Source organism: Pteropus alecto, unplaced genomic scaffold (genome assembly GCF_000325575.1).
Source record: "Pteropus alecto unplaced genomic scaffold, ASM32557v1 scaffold7, whole genome shotgun sequence".
NCBI lineage: Eukaryota > Metazoa > Chordata > Mammalia > Chiroptera > Pteropodidae > Pteropus > Pteropus alecto.
This window is the reverse complement of record NW_006494614.1, coordinates 16,979,484-17,004,489: the sequence shown is the minus strand read 5'-3', so window position 1 is coordinate 17,004,489 and position 25,006 is coordinate 16,979,484. Positions and strand designations below refer to the sequence as shown.

At 34.4% G+C, this 25,006-nt stretch overlaps 1 protein-coding gene and 1 pseudogene across 1 annotated transcript; both read left to right on the top strand.

Moving 5' to 3' along the window:
• Positions 1–240: 240 nt before the first annotated feature.
• On the top strand, positions 241–24,690 carry IRAK1BP1 (interleukin 1 receptor associated kinase 1 binding protein 1). Its single transcript, XM_006926367.3, has 4 exons — positions 241–1,082; positions 13,046–13,111; positions 23,968–24,098; positions 24,202–24,690. The coding sequence occupies exons 1-4, from the start codon at positions 696–698 to the stop codon at positions 24,470–24,472; spliced, it is 855 nt and encodes a 284-aa protein (XP_006926429.2). The 5' UTR covers positions 241–695; the 3' UTR covers positions 24,473–24,690.
• On the top strand, positions 15,723–15,841 carry LOC112474884 (annotated as a pseudogene).
• Positions 24,691–25,006: the final 316 nt, after the last annotated feature.

The following is a 25,006-nucleotide window of genomic DNA, read 5'->3' as shown; positions in this document are numbered from 1 at the left end:
AAGTGTATAGACAAGCTCTAAGTTGTATAGGCCAGCAATGTCCATGCTAAATGTACTGATACCGCTTGAGTCTCTGCTGTCCACATTCAAAGCCACAATTCCATGGACCTTTAGAAAATATTCGAGACTTGAAAATCATGCCAACGCTTTAGCTACTATCACTATGAGCCATCTATTATTTTCACTCAGCTTTCCATATGGCAAGCACTTTACAATGAAATGTATTATCAACGTGGCTTTCGAGACGATGAAAGCTGGATTTGATTCATAAATTCCCAAAACCAAACTGATAAAACGCAGTTCACCCCAACAGAAATTTCTTGAGAACCAAGCGGAACGGTAAAGTTAGAGACGACAAAGCTGGAAAAAAAAAATATTACAGACTCGCGTCGGAGAAAGATAAAAGCAATCCCACTCGGCTCTGCCTGGTTTCTCAGAAAAGTTTTCCAAGGTACGCAAGGCGCAGGGCCAAAGACGACGGTGGGCGTGGAAAGAACTCCTTGAGTGGGAGGCCGCAAAGCTTACTGAGATTTTTGAAAGCCGTAAAATAAAGATGTTAAAAACTATAACTACTCGCTCGGCCAACATCCTGTTAAGGAGCTGCGGCAAAATTCTCCACAAAACGTAGCTCGCACTCTCAAGCAGCTCCGGGACTTCCAGACCCCTCCCGGCATGCTCTGCGCCGAACATTAGCGATGCCTAGCGCGCTTTGGCCGCTTCGGCCGCCGTCGGCTCTGAGTTGCTGTAGAAACCCAGCTGCCATCACTATGTCGTTGCAACAGGCCTCTCAGTCGCGGGTGTTCGTGGAACTGGTTCCCTGGGCTGACCGGGGCCGGGAGAACAATCTCGTCTCGGGGGAAGATACGCTGCCCGGTCTCCGCCGTCCATTCTCCGCAGCACAGGCCCAAACAGTGTCTCGTGAGGTTCACGTAAGCGGCACCGCGGAGGTGGCTGCAAGTCCCGACCGGGCGCAGGTAGCAGTGCGCATCAGCAGCACCAAGGAGGCGGCGGCCGAGGTCAAGAAGAGCGTTTGCCGCCGCCTGGACTACATCACGCAGAGCCTCCAGCAGCAGGGTCTGCAGGTGAGAGCTCTGCTGGGGCGAAGGCTCGAGCCGTTCCGCAAAACCCAGATCGCCGAGGTCCGGCCCCGAAGGCCCCTGGAGCAGGGATGGAGGTGCGGAGGGTCTTGAGCATCCGGGACACTTTAGTCTGCCTCATTGGTATTACCGGGTGCCAGGACCTGGCAGAGTGAATCTTTGCCCCATCCTTCTTCTAGATGAAAATAATTATTGGCCGCAGTCACTTGTAGAATAAGAGACTACAAATCGAATGGGATTTTATATGGCTATATTTGCTGCAGTAATTTTGTTTTTAACCTTGAAATGAATTGTTAAATTTGAAACATTAGATGTAAATGCTTGCCTAAGTAGTGTTCTAGACACTAATCACTTTTTGTTTTTATTCTGAACCATGGAATTGACAAGTGAAAAGCATGGCCTGCTTCCTTCCAACCATGTAAAGCTTTGCATGGAGTGGTTTTTCAGTATTTTTGCAAACAGTAATATATGTGGGTGTGGGGTGGGGAAGAAGTAATCCTCTTTCTTTTTATAAAGACTTAAATGTTATCTCCAGATTTTTTAATTTTAAATTAAAAAAAAATTAAGTCAGTATATTGTAGACGTCCCATTATTAAATACCTCTACTTACCAGAAATGTTCATGAAACAAATCACTAAATAAATCTTATCTTAAGCCTACTTCTAAGAAAAAAAAAGAAAAAAAATGAACTAGCCTTATTTAATCCGTACAACTGCCCCGTTAGGTTTTTATATCCCCATTTTCCAAATATAAAGATGTCAGATATTGCTCTGAGCTTCAGCCAGGGCGGTATTTGACCTGCTGGACTCCTGAAACCAAAATCTAGGTGGTTCTAACTATGCTAGGGGGCTCCAGATAATTAGAATGAAAGAAAATTAGAAACCATAGAATGGGTCAACTATCTCCTTTTTTGCAGAGCAGGACTCTAAAGGCCAGAGTGCTTTATCCAGGGTAACACTGAATTCAGAAAAGTGCTTACAGTTTATTGTTAGAACGGATGCACCCCCAAAAAGCAAGTATTTATTTTAAGGAGAAAATATATTTGTACTGCATTTACAGTTATTTAAAAAGTCATTTGGAAAGATGTCTCTGAATGATCTTACAGTTTAGAAAAATTCAAGTGCTAATTGGAATAATGTGAATAAAGAGAGTTTAATATGTTTAATATGTAGAAAAGTATTTCCTCAAAAAACTACCAGTGCTTCAGTACAGTTTGAATAATATAACTAATTCTTAAGCTATTTACATAAAATGTATCCTATACTCACATGGCTATAACTTCTAATATGTAAAACAAAAAATTATTATGTCCAGGTTACAGTTAAGATTACATTGATTCAGTGTCCCAGTCAAGACATACAAAGGTCAGTTCTCTCCCAGTTATGTTTGATAATGATCATATATAGTCATTAGAGCATTTGTTCAGTAGTTAGTGCAAAAAATCATTTATATTTGCAAAACGAATTATAATGGGTCTTCACAAAGTCTGTTCATTTTAAATTTTGGGATCTTTGATTTATAAACATCACTCCTCTGCTTACAGGGCTCTTCTTGTTCCAAACTCATTTCCTTAATAGTCTGGAACTATCATTTCCAGACATCTTTCTCACCTGGTTGACTTGCAGACTCCCACTTTTTTTCCTTTAAGAACCAGCGCAGATTCACCTCCTTGGCATTCCTTTCCTAACTTAACCCTGTCATGCCATACTCCACCTTATCACTTTGTATTATAGTTGTTGCTTTACTTGTCTCTTCTCCGTATTCTAAACCTCTTTAGAGCAGAGACCATTTTATCTCGTTTGCTTTGCATTCAGGGGTTATGCGTCATACACATCACATAATGTATACTCAGAAAATGGTTTCTGAATGAATAAAAGAAAAATAAATGAAGCACTAAATGAATAAACTATTAGTTCAAATATATTATAGATCATATGTAGTTTTATGATCATATATAGTTTCACATGTTTTCATGGGCAAATGTTTTAAAGTTTTAAGCAGTATTTACTCATTGAACCATCAAACATTTATTAGGCATTCCTTACCACTATTCATTTTTAAATAGCACTTAACATGATATGTAATTATTTTGTTCTCTGGTTTGTTCATTCCTCCCATAGGTTGTAAGCTCCATTATTTACCTACTCATAATTGTATTATTTTTTTCGATAAATGTGCAGTGGATGCCCCATCATGTTGCTAGGCACCAGAAATAGAGAATGAATAAAACTTAGGCACTTTACTGAAGGAGTCTTATTATAGGAATAGACAAATATATAGTTAAGTGTTATAGTGAAAGTATATACATGATATAATACAGTAGAGTAAGAAAAGGAAGTAATTTTCATTTCAATTGAGGAATTCCAGAAAGTTCATAATGAAAGTGACACCAGTGTCAAATCTTAAAGAGTGGCTGAAGGGAAAGCATTCCAGTTTGACACTAGAATGCAGGAAGTATATGGTTTCAAAGCACTTTATGCAGTTCACTATGACTAGGACACAGGAATACATAGAGAAAATGGAGGGGAATCAAGAGATAAGACTGAAGAAAGCTGTAGGAGGAACATGGAGGAAGCCTTGTCTGCCATACTGAGGAGTCTGGATATTATCGATAATAAAACTGCTAAACCTTTTACAAATGAGACCCACCATATGAGACTGGTAGTTCAGTTGCCATTTTACAGATGAGAACTCCCAGGACCAGAGCGATTATTGGCAAGTAGCTTGCCCACGGTCACAAAGCTAGGAAGTGGCAAAGTTTAGGATCCAGTCAAGAAATTTGACCTCAAAACCCATACATACTCTTAACCGTGATAGTATGTTGCTGCTTTATTGTTCTTGGCAGTAGTTGAGTGAGTTTTTAAGTAGAGGATGTAGCAGATGCTATTGATACCCCACACTGTATCCCTTGCCACTTCACATTTATGTGCATGCAGTTCCATCTGCCAATGCTTGTGAGTTTTTTGCCAGCTTTCCCTGGCTGCAAGAAGCCACTCTACTTACAAGTGGGCCAGCCAGTTAGTGCCAAAGAATTAACAGTCCCCCACCTTTTGCCCCCCGTTTCAGCACCTTTCAACTAACAGCTGAGGGACGTGATGGAAAGAGACCCCAGATTCTTCACCCGTTGGGCAGGATCACACGTTGGGTAGGATAATCTGTTAGGCAGGCATGTTTCTACCCTGGTTCTCAGAGTTTATTTTCAGGAATAAGTTCTTGTTGCCTATAGTGGTGATTGCTTGACAACATACCCTTTAATGACTTTCTTTCCTTCTCCATTCATTTCTCATTCCACTATGGTATTTCTTGGAATCATCTTAAAAATTAACTGCTTATACTCAAATCCTTGTCTCAAAAGTCTGTTTCTGGGTATGCCTAAATTAAGATAGAGAGTAGTAGAAACAGATTGAACATGTCATATGAGCTGACTTCAGTTTTTCATTGCTAAAAATGGTGACAAATGAATATCCTTGTTGCTAGGTATTTATACATGCTATTAATTATATTCTTTGGACATTAATTTCTGGCTTACATGTATTTTTAAGGCTTAGGAAAAATTACACTCTAGGAAGATTATGTCTTCACCAGAAATATATCCTTGGTAAAATGCTCATTATTTTCTCCTTTAACTTTGTAAATCCAGTAGTCAGAAACTATTAGTTTTTTCTTGTTTTACTTTTTTGAACATTTGAGGTTAAACTTTTTTTCATGTAAATTGCCAATTTATATACTTTCCTCTTTTTTCTATTGTCTTTTCTTTATTCATTTATGGGAACTTTCAAAATTAAGATTATTAATAACTCATATTGCAAAATTTTTCCCAATATCATACTTGTAATATAACTTTGTTTACAGTGTTGAACATTCAAAATGTTAAAGATTAGTCAAATTCATTATTCTTTTTCATATGTTTTTGCCTTTGGTGTAATTCTTACTGGATCCTTTCCAAGCCTAAAGCTATAAAACCGTTAACTAACATTTCCTGGAATCTTTAGGGTCCCTTTATAGTACATTATATATTTGACATGTTTGGAATTTATTTTGGTATAAAGAGAAAGGTTTTGTTTTCTCCTAATGGGTAAGTCACTGTACTGAAATCATTTATTGAAGTCTGTCTTCTCCTGAATATGCAAAAACCTATCTCAAACTGCATTTAAAAATAAAAATTATTGGTTTACATAACCTGAAATTCAAGTTTTAATGTGGACTTCAGATATGCAGTGGCCAGAGCTCTGTTTTGATGTAGTTCTCTTGGCTTTGCCTGCAGCTTCCTGTATAATACCAAAATGGGTGCAACATATCCAAGCCTTACAGCACATACTATACAATAAAGAGAAAGACAGTAGTTTTTATTTCCTGCAACTACATAAAAATAAAAATTCCTATAGTTCACTCTCTATGGACAACCTAAACTTTTCTTTGTGGACAAAGAAATGCAATCTACTAATTAGCTTAGCTTTGAATTTCTACCCATTTTTTAACAATTCTTTGGCAAGTTAGATGTGGTCATTCTGAATGGTTTAGACCTATTAGGGCTTACCTTGAACCACTTACTTGCTGCTCAGAGAAAGTAGGAACAGATTGTATGACATTAGGATTCCATATTGCTTGTTGTGCCTATCTCTTTGAAATGTTACTGATAGTATATTTGTAATATTCAAACATTAGTCGATCAGTTTTAGAATAGTACTAGTTCTTTTGATCCTTATTATGTTCCAGTATTAGTACCACATTGTTTAAAGTACATTTTTGTAAGTACATTTTGCCATTTGTAGGGCAAGTTCTCCCCTCATTACCCTTCTACTGAAAACATTTGCTGTCTGCAAGGGACATATTAAATGACACCATGGGAGTACAATCAGAAAATCCAGAAGTGGAAAATTCTAAAGTCCAAATAAAACTTCTGTTCATATTTTGCATTTTTTATAGATTAATTTCAGGAGAATTGCTGATTTTACAGTGCTATGTCCTAGTCCATTCAAATATTTTTTTCTGTAAAATTTTATGGTTTTCTTTATGTTTATACTTTTTAAGTTTATTTCTACAATAACACAGTTTTTTATGGCTATTGAGAATATTACCTTGCTTCCTTCATAGATTTAAGTAGTTTTTCTTATATTGACCATTTTGTGTTTAAAACTCTGCCCTTTGTGTTTAGATATTAAATAGCTTATATGAAATAGCTTCCCAGTAGCTTAATTGGGAAAACTTAATGAACTAGGCTGGTATATTTAAATGTGTTCTAGTTTGTACCCAGTTTGGCAGGATTTCCCAGTCTCAGTACTATTAGTAACATCTTGGACTAGATAGTTGCAAGGGGCTGCCCTGTGTATTGTATAATATTTAGCTGTATTCCTAGCCCCCACTCCTAAGGTGACTAGTATGTCCCAGTATACCTGGGACTGTCCCAGTTTTACATCTGAAAGTCCCATGTCTTAGGAACCTCCTCAGTTCCTGGTACACAGGGACATTCGTTCATTCTGTCTACTCACTGCATCACAGCATACTCCCCCTAAACCTTGTGACAATCAGATATGTCTCGAAACATTCGCAAATATCCCTTGGGGAGCAAAATTGCCCTCCAGTTAAGAACCACTGCCCTACAGATAAATACGCAAAAAGTCTCATGCTTTGTGTGGGTACCCACCAGCCAAACGCTACCAGGAATATGTATATAGTGAAACAAATGTAAGTGTATTTAGCATGATGCAGCAAAGAAGAATGCATCACAAAGGACCTTAGTGTTTCAGAAAGGGGTTACAGAGGAACCTCATACATTTTGGAATTGTGCTGAGTGGTTCTAAGGAAGGATCAGTGAAGTAGGGGCAATGTAGTAATTGGTTATTCATTTTTATCATAGAAAACTCAGAGGATTACAGTTGGTCTAGAGTTGCCTTCTGTAAAGGGCAGCAATCAAGCAGTGAAAAACTGTTAATCAATTTTGTGGTTGCAGGTCAGTTAGAAATTTTGCTTAGGTTCTGTCTGTATCCTGTTGAAAACACTGTTTACATTCTGCCTAGAATTTTCCAATCTGATCGCCAACAGGCAATTTTTATCTCCCCACTCCCTATAACATTATTTAGAATTATAAAATTTATCAAAGATCTGACTACATTGAAAATCAAGGTAACTATCTTCTTATATAGATTGCTTTCAGTTACACAGCACTTTCTTTTAAGAATTACTGGCTAAAATAAAAATCTTAAAAAGAACCACTGGGCTACACCAAATAAGTATCTTACTGCATCTAAGATTTTTTCTCCAAAGAGAAAAACAGTAATTATATAAAGGCAAGTCAGTAAAGAAAGGAGTCTTTTCCACAGATGATGCTGTAACAATTGAATATCCATGTGCAAAAAATGAACCTTGAACTATATAACTCATACTTTTTACAAAAATGGTTCAAAATGGATCATAGACCTAAAAATAACACATTAAGGAGAAAAATCTGTGTAACATTGGGTTTGAAGATAAGTTTTTAGATATATTACCAAAAGCACAATCCATGGACTGTCCCAGTTTTACATCTGAAAGTCCCATGTCTTAGGAACCTCCTCAGTTCCTGGTACACAGGGACATTCGTTCATTCTGTCTACTCACTGCATCACAGCATACTCCCCCTAAACCTTGTGACAATCAGATATGTCTCGAAACATTCGCAAATATCCCTTGGGGAGCAAAATTGCCCTCCAGTTAAGAACCACTGCCCTACAGATAAATACGCAAAAAGTCTCATGCTTTGTGTGGGTACCCACCAGCCAAACGCTACCAGGAATATGTATATAGTGAAACAAATGTAAGTGTATTTAGCATGATGCAGCAAAGAAGAATGCATCACAAAGGACCTTAGTGTTTCAGAAAGGGGTTACAGAGGAACCTCATACATTTTGGAATTGTGCTGAGTGGTTCTAAGGAAGGATCAGTGAAGTAGGGGCAATGTAGTAATTGGTTATTCATTTTTATCATAGAAAACTCAGAGGATTACAGTTGGTCTAGAGTTGCCTTCTGTAAAGGGCAGCAATCAAGCAGTGAAAAACTGTTAATCAATTTTGTGGTTGCAGGTCAGTTAGAAATTTTGCTTAGGTTCTGTCTGTATCCTGTTGAAAACACTGTTTACATTCTGCCTAGAATTTTCCAATCTGATCGCCAACAGGCAATTTTTATCTCCCCACTCCCTATAACATTATTTAGAATTATAAAATTTATCAAAGATCTGACTACATTGAAAATCAAGGTAACTATCTTCTTATATAGATTGCTTTCAGTTACACAGCACTTTCTTTTAAGAATTACTGGCTAAAATAAAAATCTTAAAAAGAACCACTGGGCTACACCAAATAAGTATCTTACTGCATCTAAGATTTTTTCTCCAAAGAGAAAAACAGTAATTATATAAAGGCAAGTCAGTAAAGAAAGGAGTCTTTTCCACAGATGATGCTGTAACAATTGAATGTCCATGTGCAAAAAATGAACCTTGAACTATATAACTCATACTTTTTACAAAAATGGTTCAAAATGGATCATAGACCTAAAAATAACACATTAAGGAGAAAAATCTGTGTAACATTGGGTTTGAAGATAAGTTTTTAGATATATTACCAAAAGCACAATCCATGAAAAAACAATAAGATAAATTGGACTTTATCTAAATGAAAAACTTTTGCTTTGCAAAAAAAAAAAAAAAACATTGTTAAGAAAAGGAAAAGACAATCCAATTGCCAAAACTTGGAAGCAACCAAGATGTCCTTCAGATGGTGAATAGATTAACAAATTGCTGTACCTCCAGACAATGGAATATTATTCACTGCTAAAATGAAGTGAGCTATCAAGCCATGAAAAGGTATGGATGAAACTTAAATGGATATTACAAAGTGAAAGAAGTCTATCTGAAAAAGCTATGTACTGTAATGTTTCAACTATGACATTCTGGAAAAGGCAAACTATGAAGATGGTAAAAAGATCAGGGGTTGGGAGAGAGAGAAGGATGAATAGGTACGGCACAGAGGATTTTTAGGGCAGTAAAAATCCTCTATATGATTCAGGAATTATAGATACATGTCATACATTTGTCCAAACTCACAGAATATAGAACACCAAGAGTGAACCCTAATATAAATTATGAACTTTGGGTGATCATGATGTGTGAGTGTAGGTTCATCATATGGAACCAATGTACCATTATAGTGGAGGTGTTGAATGGTGAAGGCTATGCATGTATGGAAACAGGGTACATGGGAAATCTGTACTTTCCATTTAATTCTTCTCTGAACACAAAACTGCTCAGAAAAAATAGTCTTTTGAAAAAGACATTCCACAGACTGGGAGAAAATATTTGTATATCACATATCTGATAAAGGAATTGTATCAAGAATATATAAAGAACTCAATTCAACAATAAATAAATAAGCAGCTCAATTAAAAATCACAAACTATCTGAACAGATAGTTCACTAAAGAATATATACAGATGGCAAATATATGAAAAGATGCTCAACATTATTTGTCATTAGGGAAATAAAAATTTAAACCATGAGATATCACTAAGCAGCTTTCAGAATGGCCAAAATCCAATATCACTGATGATAGCAAATGCTGGCAAAAATGTAAAGCAACAAATTTCAATTCAATGTTGGTGAGATTGCAAAATGGTACAGCCATTTTGGAAGACAGTCTTACAGTTTCTTATAAAGTCAAATGTAGGAACCATTCAGACACACAAGAGAATTGAAAACTGACGTTTACATAATTTTCACATGATGCTTATAGTGGCTTTATTCACAAATTGCTAAAACTGGAAGTAACCAAGATGTCTTCAACAGGGGAATGGATAATACATCCATGCATTGGAATATTATTCGTCAATAAAAAGGTACAAGCTATTGCTCCACAGAACAACATGGACGAATCTTAAATACATATCATAAATGAAAGAAGCCAGACCTAAATTTATGATCCATTCATGTGACATCTGGAAAAGGAGAAGCTGTAGGGACAGAAAAAAAATCATTGACAGTGACTGTTGGATAGGTTGGCACACTATAAAAGGGATGCACAGAGGAATTTCTCAGGTGAAAGAACTATTATTTGTGGCACTGGGATGATGAATACATGCCTATGCATATGTCAGAACCCAGAGAGCTGTAAATCACAAAGAGTGAACATACATTAATGCATGCAAATGCGGGGAGGGCATCAAAATGAGGTTCAATCCCAGGGCAGAAACCATACCATGACAAATGAACCTGACGCTATTACAAATGAATGATACAACTACACTGAACAGGGGGAAGGGGAGGAGAAGAGTGTCCTAAGTAACTTTCAAAAATGGTGTTTTGACCGGAAACTAAGGATAAAGATGAAAAGATAAACAAACACTCTAGTTGGTAATTATTTTCCAAGGGGATACTTGTTTTACACACAAGTGGTTGGTGAGTGACGGGGGCCAGATTTCTCACTATTGGAGAGAGAAGTTACAGATACAAAAGGATGGTTAGAATGAACTATGTGGTTCCAAATTAGAGTTGGAAACTCATATTTAGCTTAGTATATATGCAGATTGGTAGGTACTGAAACGTTTGTAGAGCTATGTGTATACTTGAGTTTGTATACATGTATATATTAAACTGTCCACTGAGAAGGCCTACAGGGAATGACACTCCAGTAACAATGAGCAGTCTCAACACCCAGATCTTGGTTCTAAATACCAATCTCAAACAGAAGATACTAAGCTTCTTGGAGAAATAGCTGATTCTAGGGCTGGCAAAGAAACCAACATGAGCCTGCAGAATCCTGTATCATAAAGTAAGGAAGTGCTCAAAAAATAAAAAGATGGGGATATATTAAAGGGAAATCGCTAACCTGAAAGAATTCCCAATTGCCAAAGCCAGGAAAATTTGAGCAACAAAATGAACAATGTAACATTTATTGAGTGAATGTGGGCTAGACTTAGTGACTTGCCTTCCATGAACAAAGCATGAAAACGGAAAAATAGTAACTGTAAAGTGGCAGACACTACCTTAACCAAGTGATCAAGGTTAATGTCATCTGGATATCATGTACCCTAGCCCGTGACATGTGATAAGAAAGGCACTTCGCTTCTGTGGTAGTCTTAACTAAAACCTGTCACTCTGATCTAATCCTGAGAAAACACCATCATACAAACCCAAATTGAGAGACATCCTGCAAAATACTCGACCAGAATTTTCAAGGTTATAAAAAACAAGGGAACACTGAGAAACTATCATAGACCAGAGGAGACTAGGGAAACATGATGACTTAATGCAATGTGGTATCATGGATTGGATCCTGGAATATTCAAAGAACATTAATAGAACAACAGGTGAAATCCAAATAAAGTTTGTAGTTAATATACTAATATTGTTTTTTAGTTCTGAGAGATGTGCCATGGTAATATAAGATGATAACATCAGAGATATCTGAAACAAAGGTATACAGGAATTCTCTCTACTATCTTGGCAATGTTTCTGTAAACTTAAAATTATTCTAAAATTAAAAAAATATCATTTAATGTAGGTTACAGAACAGCATGTAGAATTTCATTTATGCAAAAGTCCATACATAGCTCTTGATATGGTTATGTGTACAGTAAAATATTTACTAAAATATTAACAATAATGGGGTTTGGAGACATTACCTTTTTTTCTCTAGTATTAGATTTTTCTTTAATTAGCATATTATTTTTAATAAAAACAATAACACTATTAAATGTAACAATAAGATTCCAGCTACATTTTCTAAAATTATTTCTCTAATGATTTTTCAGTCAGAAGTTTTATATGTATTTATCAAGTGAAGCAGAGAAAAAAATGAAAAAAGACATCCAAAAAACACAAGATATGTTTACATGTCATAAGAAATATTAACAGAAAAGTTTCATGTTAATAAAGCAAATAAAGCTGATTATAAGCAATATATACAATATCATTTTATATTTATCTGTATTCTAAATTTTCTACAATGAGCAGATTTTACCTTTATCATACAAATGCATTAATATTTTCATGAGAATGACAGACATTAGAGCTATAATTGGAACTTCAGTTCAAATTTTCAGGTTATAACTGTTTAGGATTTTTCTGGATAATATAAAATGCTTGAAATTAGTTTATATCTTAAAATTCAGATGTAGCTAAATCCCATACAAAATAATATAATTAAATCAATATTGGGCATTATGGTTTTAGCATATAATTTGAAAGATACAAAACTTTCATGAAATAAAAGTTCTTTCTGTCTCCATTAAATTTTAAAACTTTTTTGAAAAGTAAATGAGAAATTTAATATTTTTATCAGACTTGTGTACCCTGTATTTACCCAGAGATCCAGAATGCATTAGTATTTTCTAAAAACATACTGGTCTGAGGCCAGTATTTTAGGAAACTTTCATATCATAATAGCTTAGCAACTACATTTGAGTGCCTTCTCTATGTCGAGCACTTTATATACACCCTATCATTAAATTCTCAAAACAATTCTGTGTCATGGTATTAACTTAATTTTATAAATTCAGAAACTAAGGCTCAAAAAGTTGGGTAACTTGCCCAAAGTTGCATACTATATAGGTATTCAGTAAATTTGTATTAAGTTATTTATAAATTAAACTTTTTAAAACTCTTAATATTCCTATACCATTCAGAATGTTTTATAAACAAATAATTCCTCATATATATATCACCCTAAGTTCATACTTTTTGTACAAACTAATTAAAAATTACTACTGATTCAACAACAATGAAATTTTCAGCAACTTTGTAGGCTTCTAAATTTATGCTATGTTACTTTTAGGAAAGTTTTAAAACATCAGGCAAACCAGTTCTTTCTGCATACTTTGTCATTCTGATTTTAATAAGTTCAGATTTCTATTTTGTTTTACCATAATTCTATTTAGTAGCCAAACATTAGGTAATTATAACTTTGTACTTTCTGTTTCAGGCAGAAAATGTAACTGTGACAAAGGATTTTAGAAGAGTGGAAAATGCTTATCACATGGAAGCAGAGGTATGTATTTATCTAAACAAATAATTGGAAACAGCATGACTTTGTGAGGACAATTTGCATTTAATTTTATTCTTGAATTGAAATATATAGGAGAAATGCTCATGGTATTGATAAAAGATTTTTTTTTCTCAGAATCATTTTTGTGTTCTATATCTGAGCTTTTTAAAATTAATGAGATTTAAGAGCAATTGATTCGAAATGGAATAAAAATAGCAAGGGGGCAGTAGTAGTTGTCACCTGAATGAAATTTTAGTAATGTCATCATTTACATAGTAAGCATAAAACACTACAGAAGAGAATTTCTTCTTTGATAAAAAGCAAATTAAGAAAGTCATAACATAAAGGACTGAAACACTTTGCAACATTCTTTTGTTTCACAATGCAATTTTATTGTGAGAAGTTAAGGTTTATTTAAAAATATAAACTTCTCAACCTTGGCACAAATTGAAAAGAACAAAATATTTTTTGTACACTCAATAACGTTTAGTTCCTACAACTGCCTATACTTTTTACTTATTTTAAAGATTTTGTGATCAGGATTTTATGAAATCAGAGTATGTTATAGTTGTGGTTAGGTTACAGGACTGCTATCTGCTTCTGATTCCGAGTACATTGGCATATATATGCTTGGTCCATGCAGCCACCTTGCCACAGGAAACAAACAAGAATGGGATTAGAGTGGAATCTTGTTTATCTGGTCAGAGAATCTTTGTCTTTACAAGTGAAAATTACCTGAAGAAATCTCCTAGTCATACCTTCAGGCAGATAATATATTATTTTTCTAATTTTAAGTATGTGACCTTAGCCTCAGATCACTTAGGCTCAGATGTCTCAAAGATCATATTACAGGAATTAGAATGGATATTAGAATCCTGGCTTATCTCTTCAGACAATAATTTCCATAGTACACTGTTACCCCAATAATTACTGAAGCAGTTTTCTAACTTCTCCATTTAAAACCTTACTATCTCAAGGAATTTAAAAATTACTTATGATGATTTTAGGGATCCATTTGGCAAAAGTTATTTTGTACTAGTGGGGACCAAAAAATACCTTTTGAAACAGGATAAAGAACAGTCTGGTAAGATTCCATATTATAGAGGTCAAAAGTAGGGAGTTACTCTAGCACTCCTCCAGTAGTTGTTACCCGTTAGGACTTCAGTTTGTAGTGAACATAGATAGGCTCAGGTTAACTTAGCTATTGTGAGAGTACACCAGGAAGTAAGGGGGAAAAGGAACAGTCTCAGCAGACACACAGCCAGGCTTCATGGAAAACTGGAACATTTTTCAGACGGAGTTATAGGGACTATCCTACAGGTACAGAAAGTGAATCAACACTTCTTGTTTTGTTATGAGACATGACTAAATGAGGACTTGGCTAAACTCTGCTCCTCTTCCTTCTACTGTACTTACCTTTTTAATGTCTTCAATTTCTTAATCAGAATCTGATTATATTTTGTATAGGGCTCTCTGGTAATCAGAGCTCTTGTACCACACAATCCATTACATGATTGCCCTTGGTCAGCATCAGCAGTCAATGGGAACCAGGATGGTGGGGTCACAAGGTACAAAGTATGCTAACCTGTACATAAAGAACAATGTGTGGCTTTATGGCTGTGGATGTAATAAACACAAAAACCTCATGTCTTACATACACCAATAGTCTCAAGGACAGTTAAATATATAGACTAAGACTACATGGTAGAACATTACTTTTCATGTAATAGTTGAAATTTTCATCCTGCAAGGCACTATAGATTCTTTATCTAACCTTTCACCTGCTTTGCTGCTTCTCCTTATTTTAAAGATAAGAATATTGAAAGTTAGAAATTACTAAGTGACTTCTTTAAGAGTTGATGAGTGGTGGTATATGTGAGGAGGGAGTTGGAATAAAACCTTGGCTTTACAATCCCTAACTCTCTATTCCTTCTGCTTCTCATGTTGTTTTCTTGTCATAATCTCAGTGTTAGGACAGATTTTAAAAGACTGGGATGTAAGACTCATCCAGTAAATGTCTTCTGAATAGAAAGTATATAACCAGTTCTCCCCCTCCTTTCCTTGCATGTTTGAAATGTGTCAGGTGTTTTCTATACATTATCTCATATAATCTTCATAAACTCCTTTTAGTTGTGAAATATTTTATACATCGATAGGCATGTATATAAAAGGCTCATTCCATTCTGACATCTAATTAATACAAAATTTTCTAACATTAAACCAGTATTGACTCGCTAGTACTCATCTATTATTAATAGTATACCTCTTCAAGAACAAAACAAGACTAATACGTCTTTCTTGAAGTACATACTTGAAGTTCAGTACCATATTCTAGCTGTTTTATTCTCCAGGGGTAAGAATCTCCTGTTTCTTTGGCCATTTCTTATATGACAAACACTTTAGTTAACAAATATTCTCATAAAGCATCTACAACTACAGCATCCTAATTATGATTGAGCCAGTCCGTATGAGAGAAAGATGACCATCTTCCTTATTTTGGAATGTTTCCAATAACACACATAAGACTGAACTTTTTGGCATGTATATCACATTGTTCCCTTCTGTTAAGCTTAACAATCATAATCAGTAATTACAACTTTAAAAAGTGTCTTTCATCCATAGCCATGGTACCCTGAACAAGCCCAGTCCCATCTGATCTTGGAAGCTAAGCAGGGTCAGGCCTAGTTAGTACTTGGATGGGAGACCACCTAGGAAGACCAGGTGCTATAGGAGTAAAAAATAAAAAAATAAGGGATTGTAAGCTTACAAGGTCCTTGCAATCTGTGAGGTCAACCAAGGGTTGCCTTGCCTAAAAAAAATAAAATTAAAAAAGTGTCTTTTTCACATGCTGCTTTTAAATCATATTTCTCCTGTTATTGCTGTTTTTAAATGAAGTATGGGATGTTACATATGTCTCTGGAAAATTGTGACAACTAGATTTGATCTATATTTTTAAATCTTTTGAGGTCTTGATTTTATCAAGCAGTATTTATTTTCAGTCCTACAAGCTCTATGTCACCTGCTGATTTGATCATCAGTGTACCCATCCATTTAATAAAAATATTGAGTAGCATTAATCAACTATGATCCTAAGCAACAATGTTGCCATACAGACTAATGTCAGTATATCTTAGGACTTGTCTAAATATCTAGGTAATATATAAACCCCCTATGACCATAATATTTCTCTGGTAACTTACCAACTAGGAAATCAAATTTAGAGTATATCATGACTTGTTCTTAATTATCTCAAATTTACACGCTCAATATATTGGCCTTTGGACAGAAATAATTTGGCAATGGTCGAGATTAAAAAGAGTATGGAATTAGTAAACTTCACTCTCTGAAATAAAAACAAAGTTAGAAGTCAGATGGGTTTTCTACTTAACATCTCAGCAAGAAACTAAGTAGAGTCAATATATGATTAAGGACCTTACAAGATTTTAATCTTGAATTCTTATGTCCTTATTTTATTATTCCCTGAATACCTACCTGGAGGACCATTAAAATGAGACAGCCCTGTATACTTTCCTTCAGAGACAGTTAGGAACAAGGAAGCCAATGAGACTGATGAGGAAAGAAAAAATAGGTTGTGAAAATAGCAGAGAAAACATGCAAAGTGCTTGAGGCCAACGGCAAGGGAGCAAAATGAAACAAAAGGCCCTATCTTCTTTTCTTCTCCTAGAAATCTTTTTTCTTTCCTTATTTCTTATAAATTTTAAAATAATTTGTTCTAGAATCTTGCCTGGAATTGAAAGGTATCTAGCCCACTAGACTAGTTTGTTCAATTTTATCAACTTGTCTTTTTTTTAAAATCAGAACTAGAAGTATTTTTAGAGAGGTTTTTAGCCTGATTCTTTATGGTAATTTAGATTAGCAATAGTAATTCAGAAGTCTCATTTGCAGAACTTTTTAATAGCTGAGATTTGATTTATCCAGGAGATAAATGCATTAAAAGCATTTAAAATCTCACCTATTTTGGAATTCAGTTTCTTTAGTCCTGAAATTCTAAACTAATGGGGATTCTTCCAGGCCAGAGATGTGAAGGATTTATATGATAATATCAAACTGTTTTGTAATTTAATACAGCCAGTACAGGTAGTGTGTAAATATATGTATGTATATGTACACATACAATCGTAATCACAATTTTTTACCTTTATGAAATATAATTATGAATATGACACATAAATTTATCCTCAAAGTTTTATCTTCCATGTGTTAGATATGGTAAAAGATTTTTATCCTGTATATCTCCCTTTAAAAGTTGTGATGCAACACATCTTTATTGAAGTGACTCTGCCTCATTAACTTCGATTTCTATATAGCTATGTATTGACTACAACCAGAATGCTGAATTTAAAAGCCTAAGTTCAGGGCACTGATTGGGATGAGGCCAAAGAGATGATAGTTGTTATCAATGTATATGTATTCTGAAAGCTACATCTACTGACTTTAAGTAATAGTAAGAGGGATGCAGGACAAAGGAAATCTCATTTGCAGCTACTGAGCGGATCTCAACAGTTAGCTTTTCCTGTTATTTACAGAAGTAGAGCAAGCAAGCACAACATATTAAATCTGATTCTTTGGGAATAGATTTACCTCAAATGACTTTGGGGTGGGAGGAAGTGGAGAAGAACTAGTATCTTTTTTGTAGCTTGCTTAGTAGTTTTCACAGTCCTCCTTCCCATATACACTTTTCTTTAGCAAAGAATACTAAGGATGCATAAAAAGATTCAGCATGTTTCATAGGAAAGTAGGCATATTTATATAAATTTTCTTAGATGCATACCTAGAGGTAAATACCACTTTTTAAAGAGGATTTCTTTTATTCTTGCTTTTAGATCAGTTCCCTTTCCCACTTTTTAATCCCAAGTGCAACCTATTTATATCGCAATTTTGAGGAGATATATTTGAGGAAAAAAAGAGACCACTGTCTACCATCTATATGATATTCATAGTTAAGGCACTGCTTGATAAACTAACTGTAAGACCACTTCATACAATTTCATGAGACTCAAAGATAGTTTTAAAGTTGTGTAGGGACACATTTGTTCTTTATTCTTGCCTTTTTAAAAATTAGGTGCTAGTTCTGACTCCTATTAAATAGACCAACCATTTGAGTTATTTATCTCTTTATTCTCTTTCCTAAGACTTTAACAGAGTTGAGGATCTATAGTTGGTCACAATGTTAAGGATGAATAAATACTGTTAGAGTGTGAAGTTGGTTATTGAAGATTTTAATAATTACCCCCAGTTGATTTTGCTACCTCAAATATAAAGGTAGACTTTAAAGCTGTAGCTGGTAAGGACCAAGGTGAAACACTCTTGACTGTTACTGCTACTGCTGATTTGCTATTAATGGCTGGAAGAGCCCCATCTGAAAGAATGAGTTTTAAGAAATTTGAAATCGTTGATGAAATAAGAATATGTACATGTTATGTCAGACCATACCTGAAATATATAGTTAATAAAATATAGTAAAAATAAATATTTGAATTAGGGAACCGTCTAAGCTGTTATAACAAATAGGTCCAAAAAACACAGTGGCTTAAACAGGATATGAATTTGTCTTTCTTTTAACAGCCATAGGCAGTCAGCGCAGTGATAGCAAGTCAGCTCTGCATCTTAACCCATAGCTTCTATATCATTATCTTACGTGACTACTCCAGTTCCCATCATCATACTATGTTTGGATCTTACAAAGTGGGAAAGGAGAAAAGAAAGGGGAACAAACCCATTCCTTTTAAAGGCTTGACTCATCACTGCTACTTACCATTCTTTAGCCAGAACTCAGCTACACTTAGCTGCAAGGGAAACTTAGACATGTAGTCAGGTGCCAATGCCCAGCTACAACTTGTGGGTTCTATCATTAAAAAAGAGGGGGAGTGATGGATATTGGTACCTGTATTATTGTACGTGAGCTGCCATAACAAAATACCACACACTGGATGGCTTAAACAACAGAAATTTATTTTCTCACAGCTCTGGAGTCTGGAAGTCTGAGAACAAGATGGCAGCATGGTTGGTTTCTGATGAGAGCTCTCTTTCTGGATTCCAAATGACTACGTTCTCACTGGGTCCTTACATGGTAGATGCAAGCAAGCTTTCTGGTGTCTCTTCTTATATAGATGCTAATCTTAATAGATCAGGGCTCAACCCTTATGACCACATTTAACCTTAATTACCTCCAGAAAGGCCCAATCTCCAAATACAGTCACATTGCGGGTTAGGGCTTCAACATATGCGCTCTGGGGAGATACAAACATTCAGTCCATACCAATACACCAATTAGGATTCTATGTCAAAACAACTCATTCAAGTATTGGACCTGAGTGCAAGGGGGGAGGGGATAAATTACTAATATGAGAACTGAAAAAGGAAACATCACTACAGATCCTGTGGAAATACAGGATAAGAAAACTACAGACCAATATCTCTCATGAACATATAGGCAAAAACCTTCAAATATTATTTCCTATATATCAGCAATGAACAAGTAGAATTTCAAATTAAAAACACAATTTTTTGTAGCACCCCAAAATATGAAATACTTAGGTATAAATCTAACAACATATGTACAAGATCTATAGGAGGAAACTGAAACTCTGATGATCTAAATCAAAGAACTAAATAATGGACATAAGTTCCATGTTCATGGATAGGAAAATTCAATATGATCAAGATGTCAGTTCTTCCCAAGTAGATATACAGATGAAATCCCTATCAAAACCCTAGCAAGTTATTTTCAGGATATAAAAAAAATGATTCAAGTTTATATGAAGACACGAAAGATCCAGAGAGGTCAACACAGTACTGAAGAAGAAGAACAAAGTTGGAGGAGTGACACTACCTGACTTCAAGACTTATAAAGCTACAAAAAAAAAGACTGTGTAGTATTGTTTGAATAACAGAAAAATAGATCACAGGAAAAGAATAGAGAGCTAAGAAGTAGACTCCCATATAGTCAACTGATCTTTGAGAAAGCTGCAGTACAATGGGGCAAAGATAGTCTTTTCAACTGGTGCTGGAACAACTATAAATCTATATGCAAAAATAAATGAATCTAGATACAGACCTTACATCCTTCAAAAAATTAACTCGAAATGCATCGTAGAGCTAATGGTAAAACACAAAACTATACAACTCCTAGAAGATAACACAGGAGAAAACCTAGGTGATCTTGAGTGTCACAGTGACTTTTTAGATACAGAATGGCATGGTTCATGAAAGAAATCGTTGACAAGCCAGACTTCATTAAAATTAAAAGCCGCTCTGTGAAAGACAATGTCAATGTCAATAGAATGATAAGACAAACCACAGAGTTGGAGAAAATATTCATAAAACACACTTATTCATAAAACACAGACTTATCTAAAATATAGAAAGAACTCTTAAAACTCAACAATTAGAAAATAACTCTATATACAAATGAGCCACAACCTTAACAGATGCCTCACTAAAGAAGATATATAGATGGCAAGTAAGCATATAAAAAGATGTTCCACATCATATGTTACTAGGCAATTGCAAATTCACTACACACCTATTAGAATGACCAAAATCTGAAACACTGACAACATGCAGAATAGGGACTCTTCATTTATTCTTGGTGGGAAAGCAAAATGGTACAACTATTTTGGAAGATAAAGGTTCTTATAAAACTAAACATACACCTACTATATCATCCAGCAGTCGTGCTCCTTGGTATTTACCCAAAGGAGTTGAAAGTTAATGTTCACATAGAAACCTACACAGGAATATTTATAGCAACTATATTCATAATTGCTAAATTGGAAGCAACCAAGATGTCCTTCAGTAGGTGAGTGGATAAACAATGATACATCCAGAAAATGGAATATTATTCAGCACTAAATAGAAATGAGGTACAAAGCCATGAAAACAGGGAGGAACCTTAAATGCCTATCACTAAGTTAAAGATGTAATCCGAAAAGGCTACATATGTATGACTACAACTATATGATATTCTGGAAAAGGCAAAACTATAGAGAGAGTAAAAGGATCAGTGCCTGCCAGGGTTTAGCAGGGAGAGTGATATGAATAAAGGGAACACAGAGGAATTTTAGGACAGTGAAAATACTCTATGATACTATAATGATATAATGATAGACACATGTCATTATACATTTGTCTAAACACATTGAATATAAAACACCAAGAGTGAACCCTAATGTAAACTATGGACTTTGAGTCATTATGATGTATCATTGTAGGTTCATATATTGCAATAAATGTACCATTCTGATGGCGAATGTTGATTATGATGTGGGGGTGGCAATGCATGTGTGGAAAAAGGGACCATATAGAAAATCTCTGCACTTCTCTGTTTTGCTATGTGCCTAAACCTGCTCTAAAAAATAAAGTTAAAAAAAATACTGGGATGGGGGAGCACAGAGGTATGGGGGAGACTGATGGGCCTCATCATAATGGTGGCTGCATGACTTAATGCACCTGTCAAATTTCATAGGACATAGAGTAAAAAGAGTATACTTTACTGCATTTAAGATTATACCTTAATAAACTTGATTTTAAAAAAATAATAAGATGGGTAGACATACCATGCTAACATGAATTAAAAGGAAGCTGGAGTGGCTATGATAGTTATCAGACAAAGTAGATTTCAAAGCAAATACTATTACCACAGATGAAGATGATTTTATAGTGATAAAGGGGCTAATCAAGAGAACGTAACAATCCTAAATACATATGCATTTAATCAAAGCTTCAAAATACTTAAGACAAAAATGATAGAACTGAAAAGAAATAAATAAGTCTACAGTTTTAGTTGGAGCTTTCAATATTCCTTTCTTAATAATTAATGAAATCAGATAGCAAATCAGTAAGAATATAAAAGATTTGAATAACACTATCAGCCAGTTTGATATGCTTGACGCTCATTCCAACAACAGCAAACTATATATTCCTTGCAAGTGTACAGAGAACATTTGCCAAGATAGACTATATTCTGGGTCATAACACAAGTCTTGATTAATTTAAAAGTATTCGAATCATATGATTCAAATTAAATTAGAAACCAATAACAGAAAGGTATGATTAAATTAGAAACCAATAACAGAAAGGTCTCAGGAAAATCCCCCAAATATTTATAATTTAAATAGCATACTTCTCAATAACTCATGGGTCAAAGGATAAATTGAAAGATAAATTAGAAAGTACATAAATGCAAGAGAGAAATAATGCCAATTCTATACAAACTTTTCCAGAAAATGAAAAGGAAGGAATACTTCCCAACTCATAATTTGGGATCAGGAAAAACAAATTACAAGCAAGGAAAACTACAGACTAATATCCATTGTAAACATATGTGCAAAAGTTATACACAAAATTTAGCAAGTGAAATCCAGTTATATATAAAATGAATAATACATAATGACCAAGTATGGTTCATTCCAGGAATTAAAGATTGGTTTAACATTCTTAAATTGGCCAATCTAATTTACTACATTAATAAAGAAGAAACACCATGTAATCATATCAGTAGATGCAGAAATAAAAATCCAACACCTAGTCCTGATAAAAATTCTCAGCAAACTAAGAATAATATGGAACTTCCTCAAACTGATAAAGGGAACCTATGGAAAATCTACAGCTAATATCATATTTAATGGTTAAACAAAAATGCTTTGTGCCTAAAATCAGGAACAAGACAAACTTCTATTCAGCATTGTACTGGAAGTTTTCTAGCTAGCATAGTCAGGCAAGATAAAGAAATAAAAAGCATCTAGATTGGAAAGTAAGAAGTAAAAGTCATGACCATCTATGTAGAAAATCTGATGGAACCTACAAGAAAACTATTAAGAATAAGCAGCAAAAATATAAAATACCTAGGGATAAATCTGATTTCAAAAATCTGAAAGACGAGTACACTGGAAACTACAAATTATTGCTAAGAGAAATTAAAGAAGACCTAAATAAATGGAGAAACATACCTTGTTGGTGATTTGGAAAACTCAGTATCATTAAGATATCAGTCCTTCCTTAATTATCTATATATAGATTTATTGCAATCCTAATCAAAATCTGTCAGCTTTTTTAAAAATAGAAATTGACAAACTGATTATAAAATACATTATTTACTTAGCATTGAAACCAGACAGAACATTAGTCTTCACTGGATAACATTTATGATTAAAGGCAACTGTTCTGCATTGTATAAGATGACTCAGGAGGTCACCTCACCCCTTGCTTTCTCTTTGCTATTCCAGCCTACTCACCAGTACCTGTATTTTTTTGTTTTACATATTGAGCTTGTATAAAGTTTCCTTAGAAGAAAGGTTTAGTCTTCTATAAAAAGTTTTAAGACTACAATTTTAAAGTATTGCTGAGTATAAGGACTGATCCCACATATTAAAGGGCAGAGGACATAATGAAATAGCTGAGTATCCATATATAGATCTGAAAATAACTATTGGAAAAAGAAACATACTTCACTAAGAGCAGTGAAATATGGTGTAATTACTACTAATCAGAAAGCTAATGGCATAGATTTGGCTAACAACTCATGAAAAATTTATCAGCGTTAGAAATTAGCCAAATAATAAAGTTTAAGAAGAAACTCTCCAATTCTCTTTCATTAAAAAAAGTCTCTGATTGGTTTAAAATATATTTTAAAATACTCAAGTTACTGTTGGATAAATTATAAATTCATAAGCAAAGTTTAATAACAAAATAATTTACTTATAAGTAGGCTTTTCATATCTGTTACATACTACAAAATTACATTGTACTATGGATTTACTTTTTTACTCACGTTTAGAGGAAATTTTGAAATAATGCATCAGGGATGAAAATAATTTCAAGTGTCATTTCATTTACAGGTCTGCATTACATTTACTGAATTTGGAAAAATGCAAACTATTTGTAACTTTCTCGTTGAAAAGCTAGATAGCTCTGTTGTCATCAGCCAACCCCAGTTCTATCATACTCCAGGTTCCATTGAGAATCTTCGGTGAGTTAAGCACATCTTTAACTAAATTATCAATTAATTAAAACTATTCAGTATTACAGTTCATTGAATGTCACATTAATAATCTCTGCATTTAATTCCTAAGACGGCAAGCCTGTCTTGTTGCTGTTGAGAATGCATGGCGCAAAGCGCAAGAAGTCTGTAACCTTGTTGGCCAAACTCTAGGAAAACCTTTATTAATCAAAGAAGAAGAAACGAAAGAATGGGAAGGACAAATAGATGATCCCCAGTCATCCAGACTCTCAAGTTCTTTAACTGTACAACAAAAAATCAAAAGTGCAACAATACATGCTGCTTCAAAAGTCTTTATAAACTTTGAAGTAAAGGGGAAAGAGAAGAAAAAAAAACATCTCTGAAATTCTAACCAAAATATATTGTTTGTATCTTTTTTGTCAGTTTTATACTTGTTTACTATATGTATATATACTGTATAATATATAAAATGTTTCTCCCAATCTGTCAGTCCTTGAATATAGTCCCACAGAATACTTATGTCTACTTTCTATTTTTAAAAACTCACTATGGGAAATACTCTTTGGAAATAAATATGGTATGTGCACACTTGTATACTTAATTCATCTAAGTGCATGTGTTAGTAATTTTTATATTTCTACTACAGGAAGAAATATTAACACAGCTATTAGCATACTTAATAACATTAACAGAAAGAATGAAGAGCAACATATAACTTCTGATAAAAGGATAATGAGATATACTAGGATACTATTTTGAAGCCAAAAATAAAAGACAACTCATGGACCAGACCCTCCTCACCAGGGCTTGATTATACCAGCCCTCTCCAATACAAATACAACTCAAGCCACACAGGTAATTTAAAATCTCCTAGTAGACATATTTTAAAGAAGTAAAAAGTAAAAACTAAAAAAAGA

What these genes read in the sequence shown, in the direction of transcription:
- IRAK1BP1 (XM_006926367.3), top strand. Translation starts at nt 696, where the DNA reads ATGCCTAGCGCGCTTTGGCCGCTTCGGCCGCCGTCGGCTCTGAGTTGC. An exon ending in TCCAGCAGCAGGGTCTGCAG is followed by an intron (nt 1,083 to 13,045) that starts GTGAGAGCTCTG and finishes TTTCTGTTTCAG; the next exon opens with GCAGAAAATGTAACTGTGAC. An exon ending in GGTTCCATTGAGAATCTTCG is followed by an intron (nt 24,099 to 24,201) that starts GTGAGTTAAGCA and finishes TTAATTCCTAAG; the next exon opens with ACGGCAAGCCTGTCTTGTTG.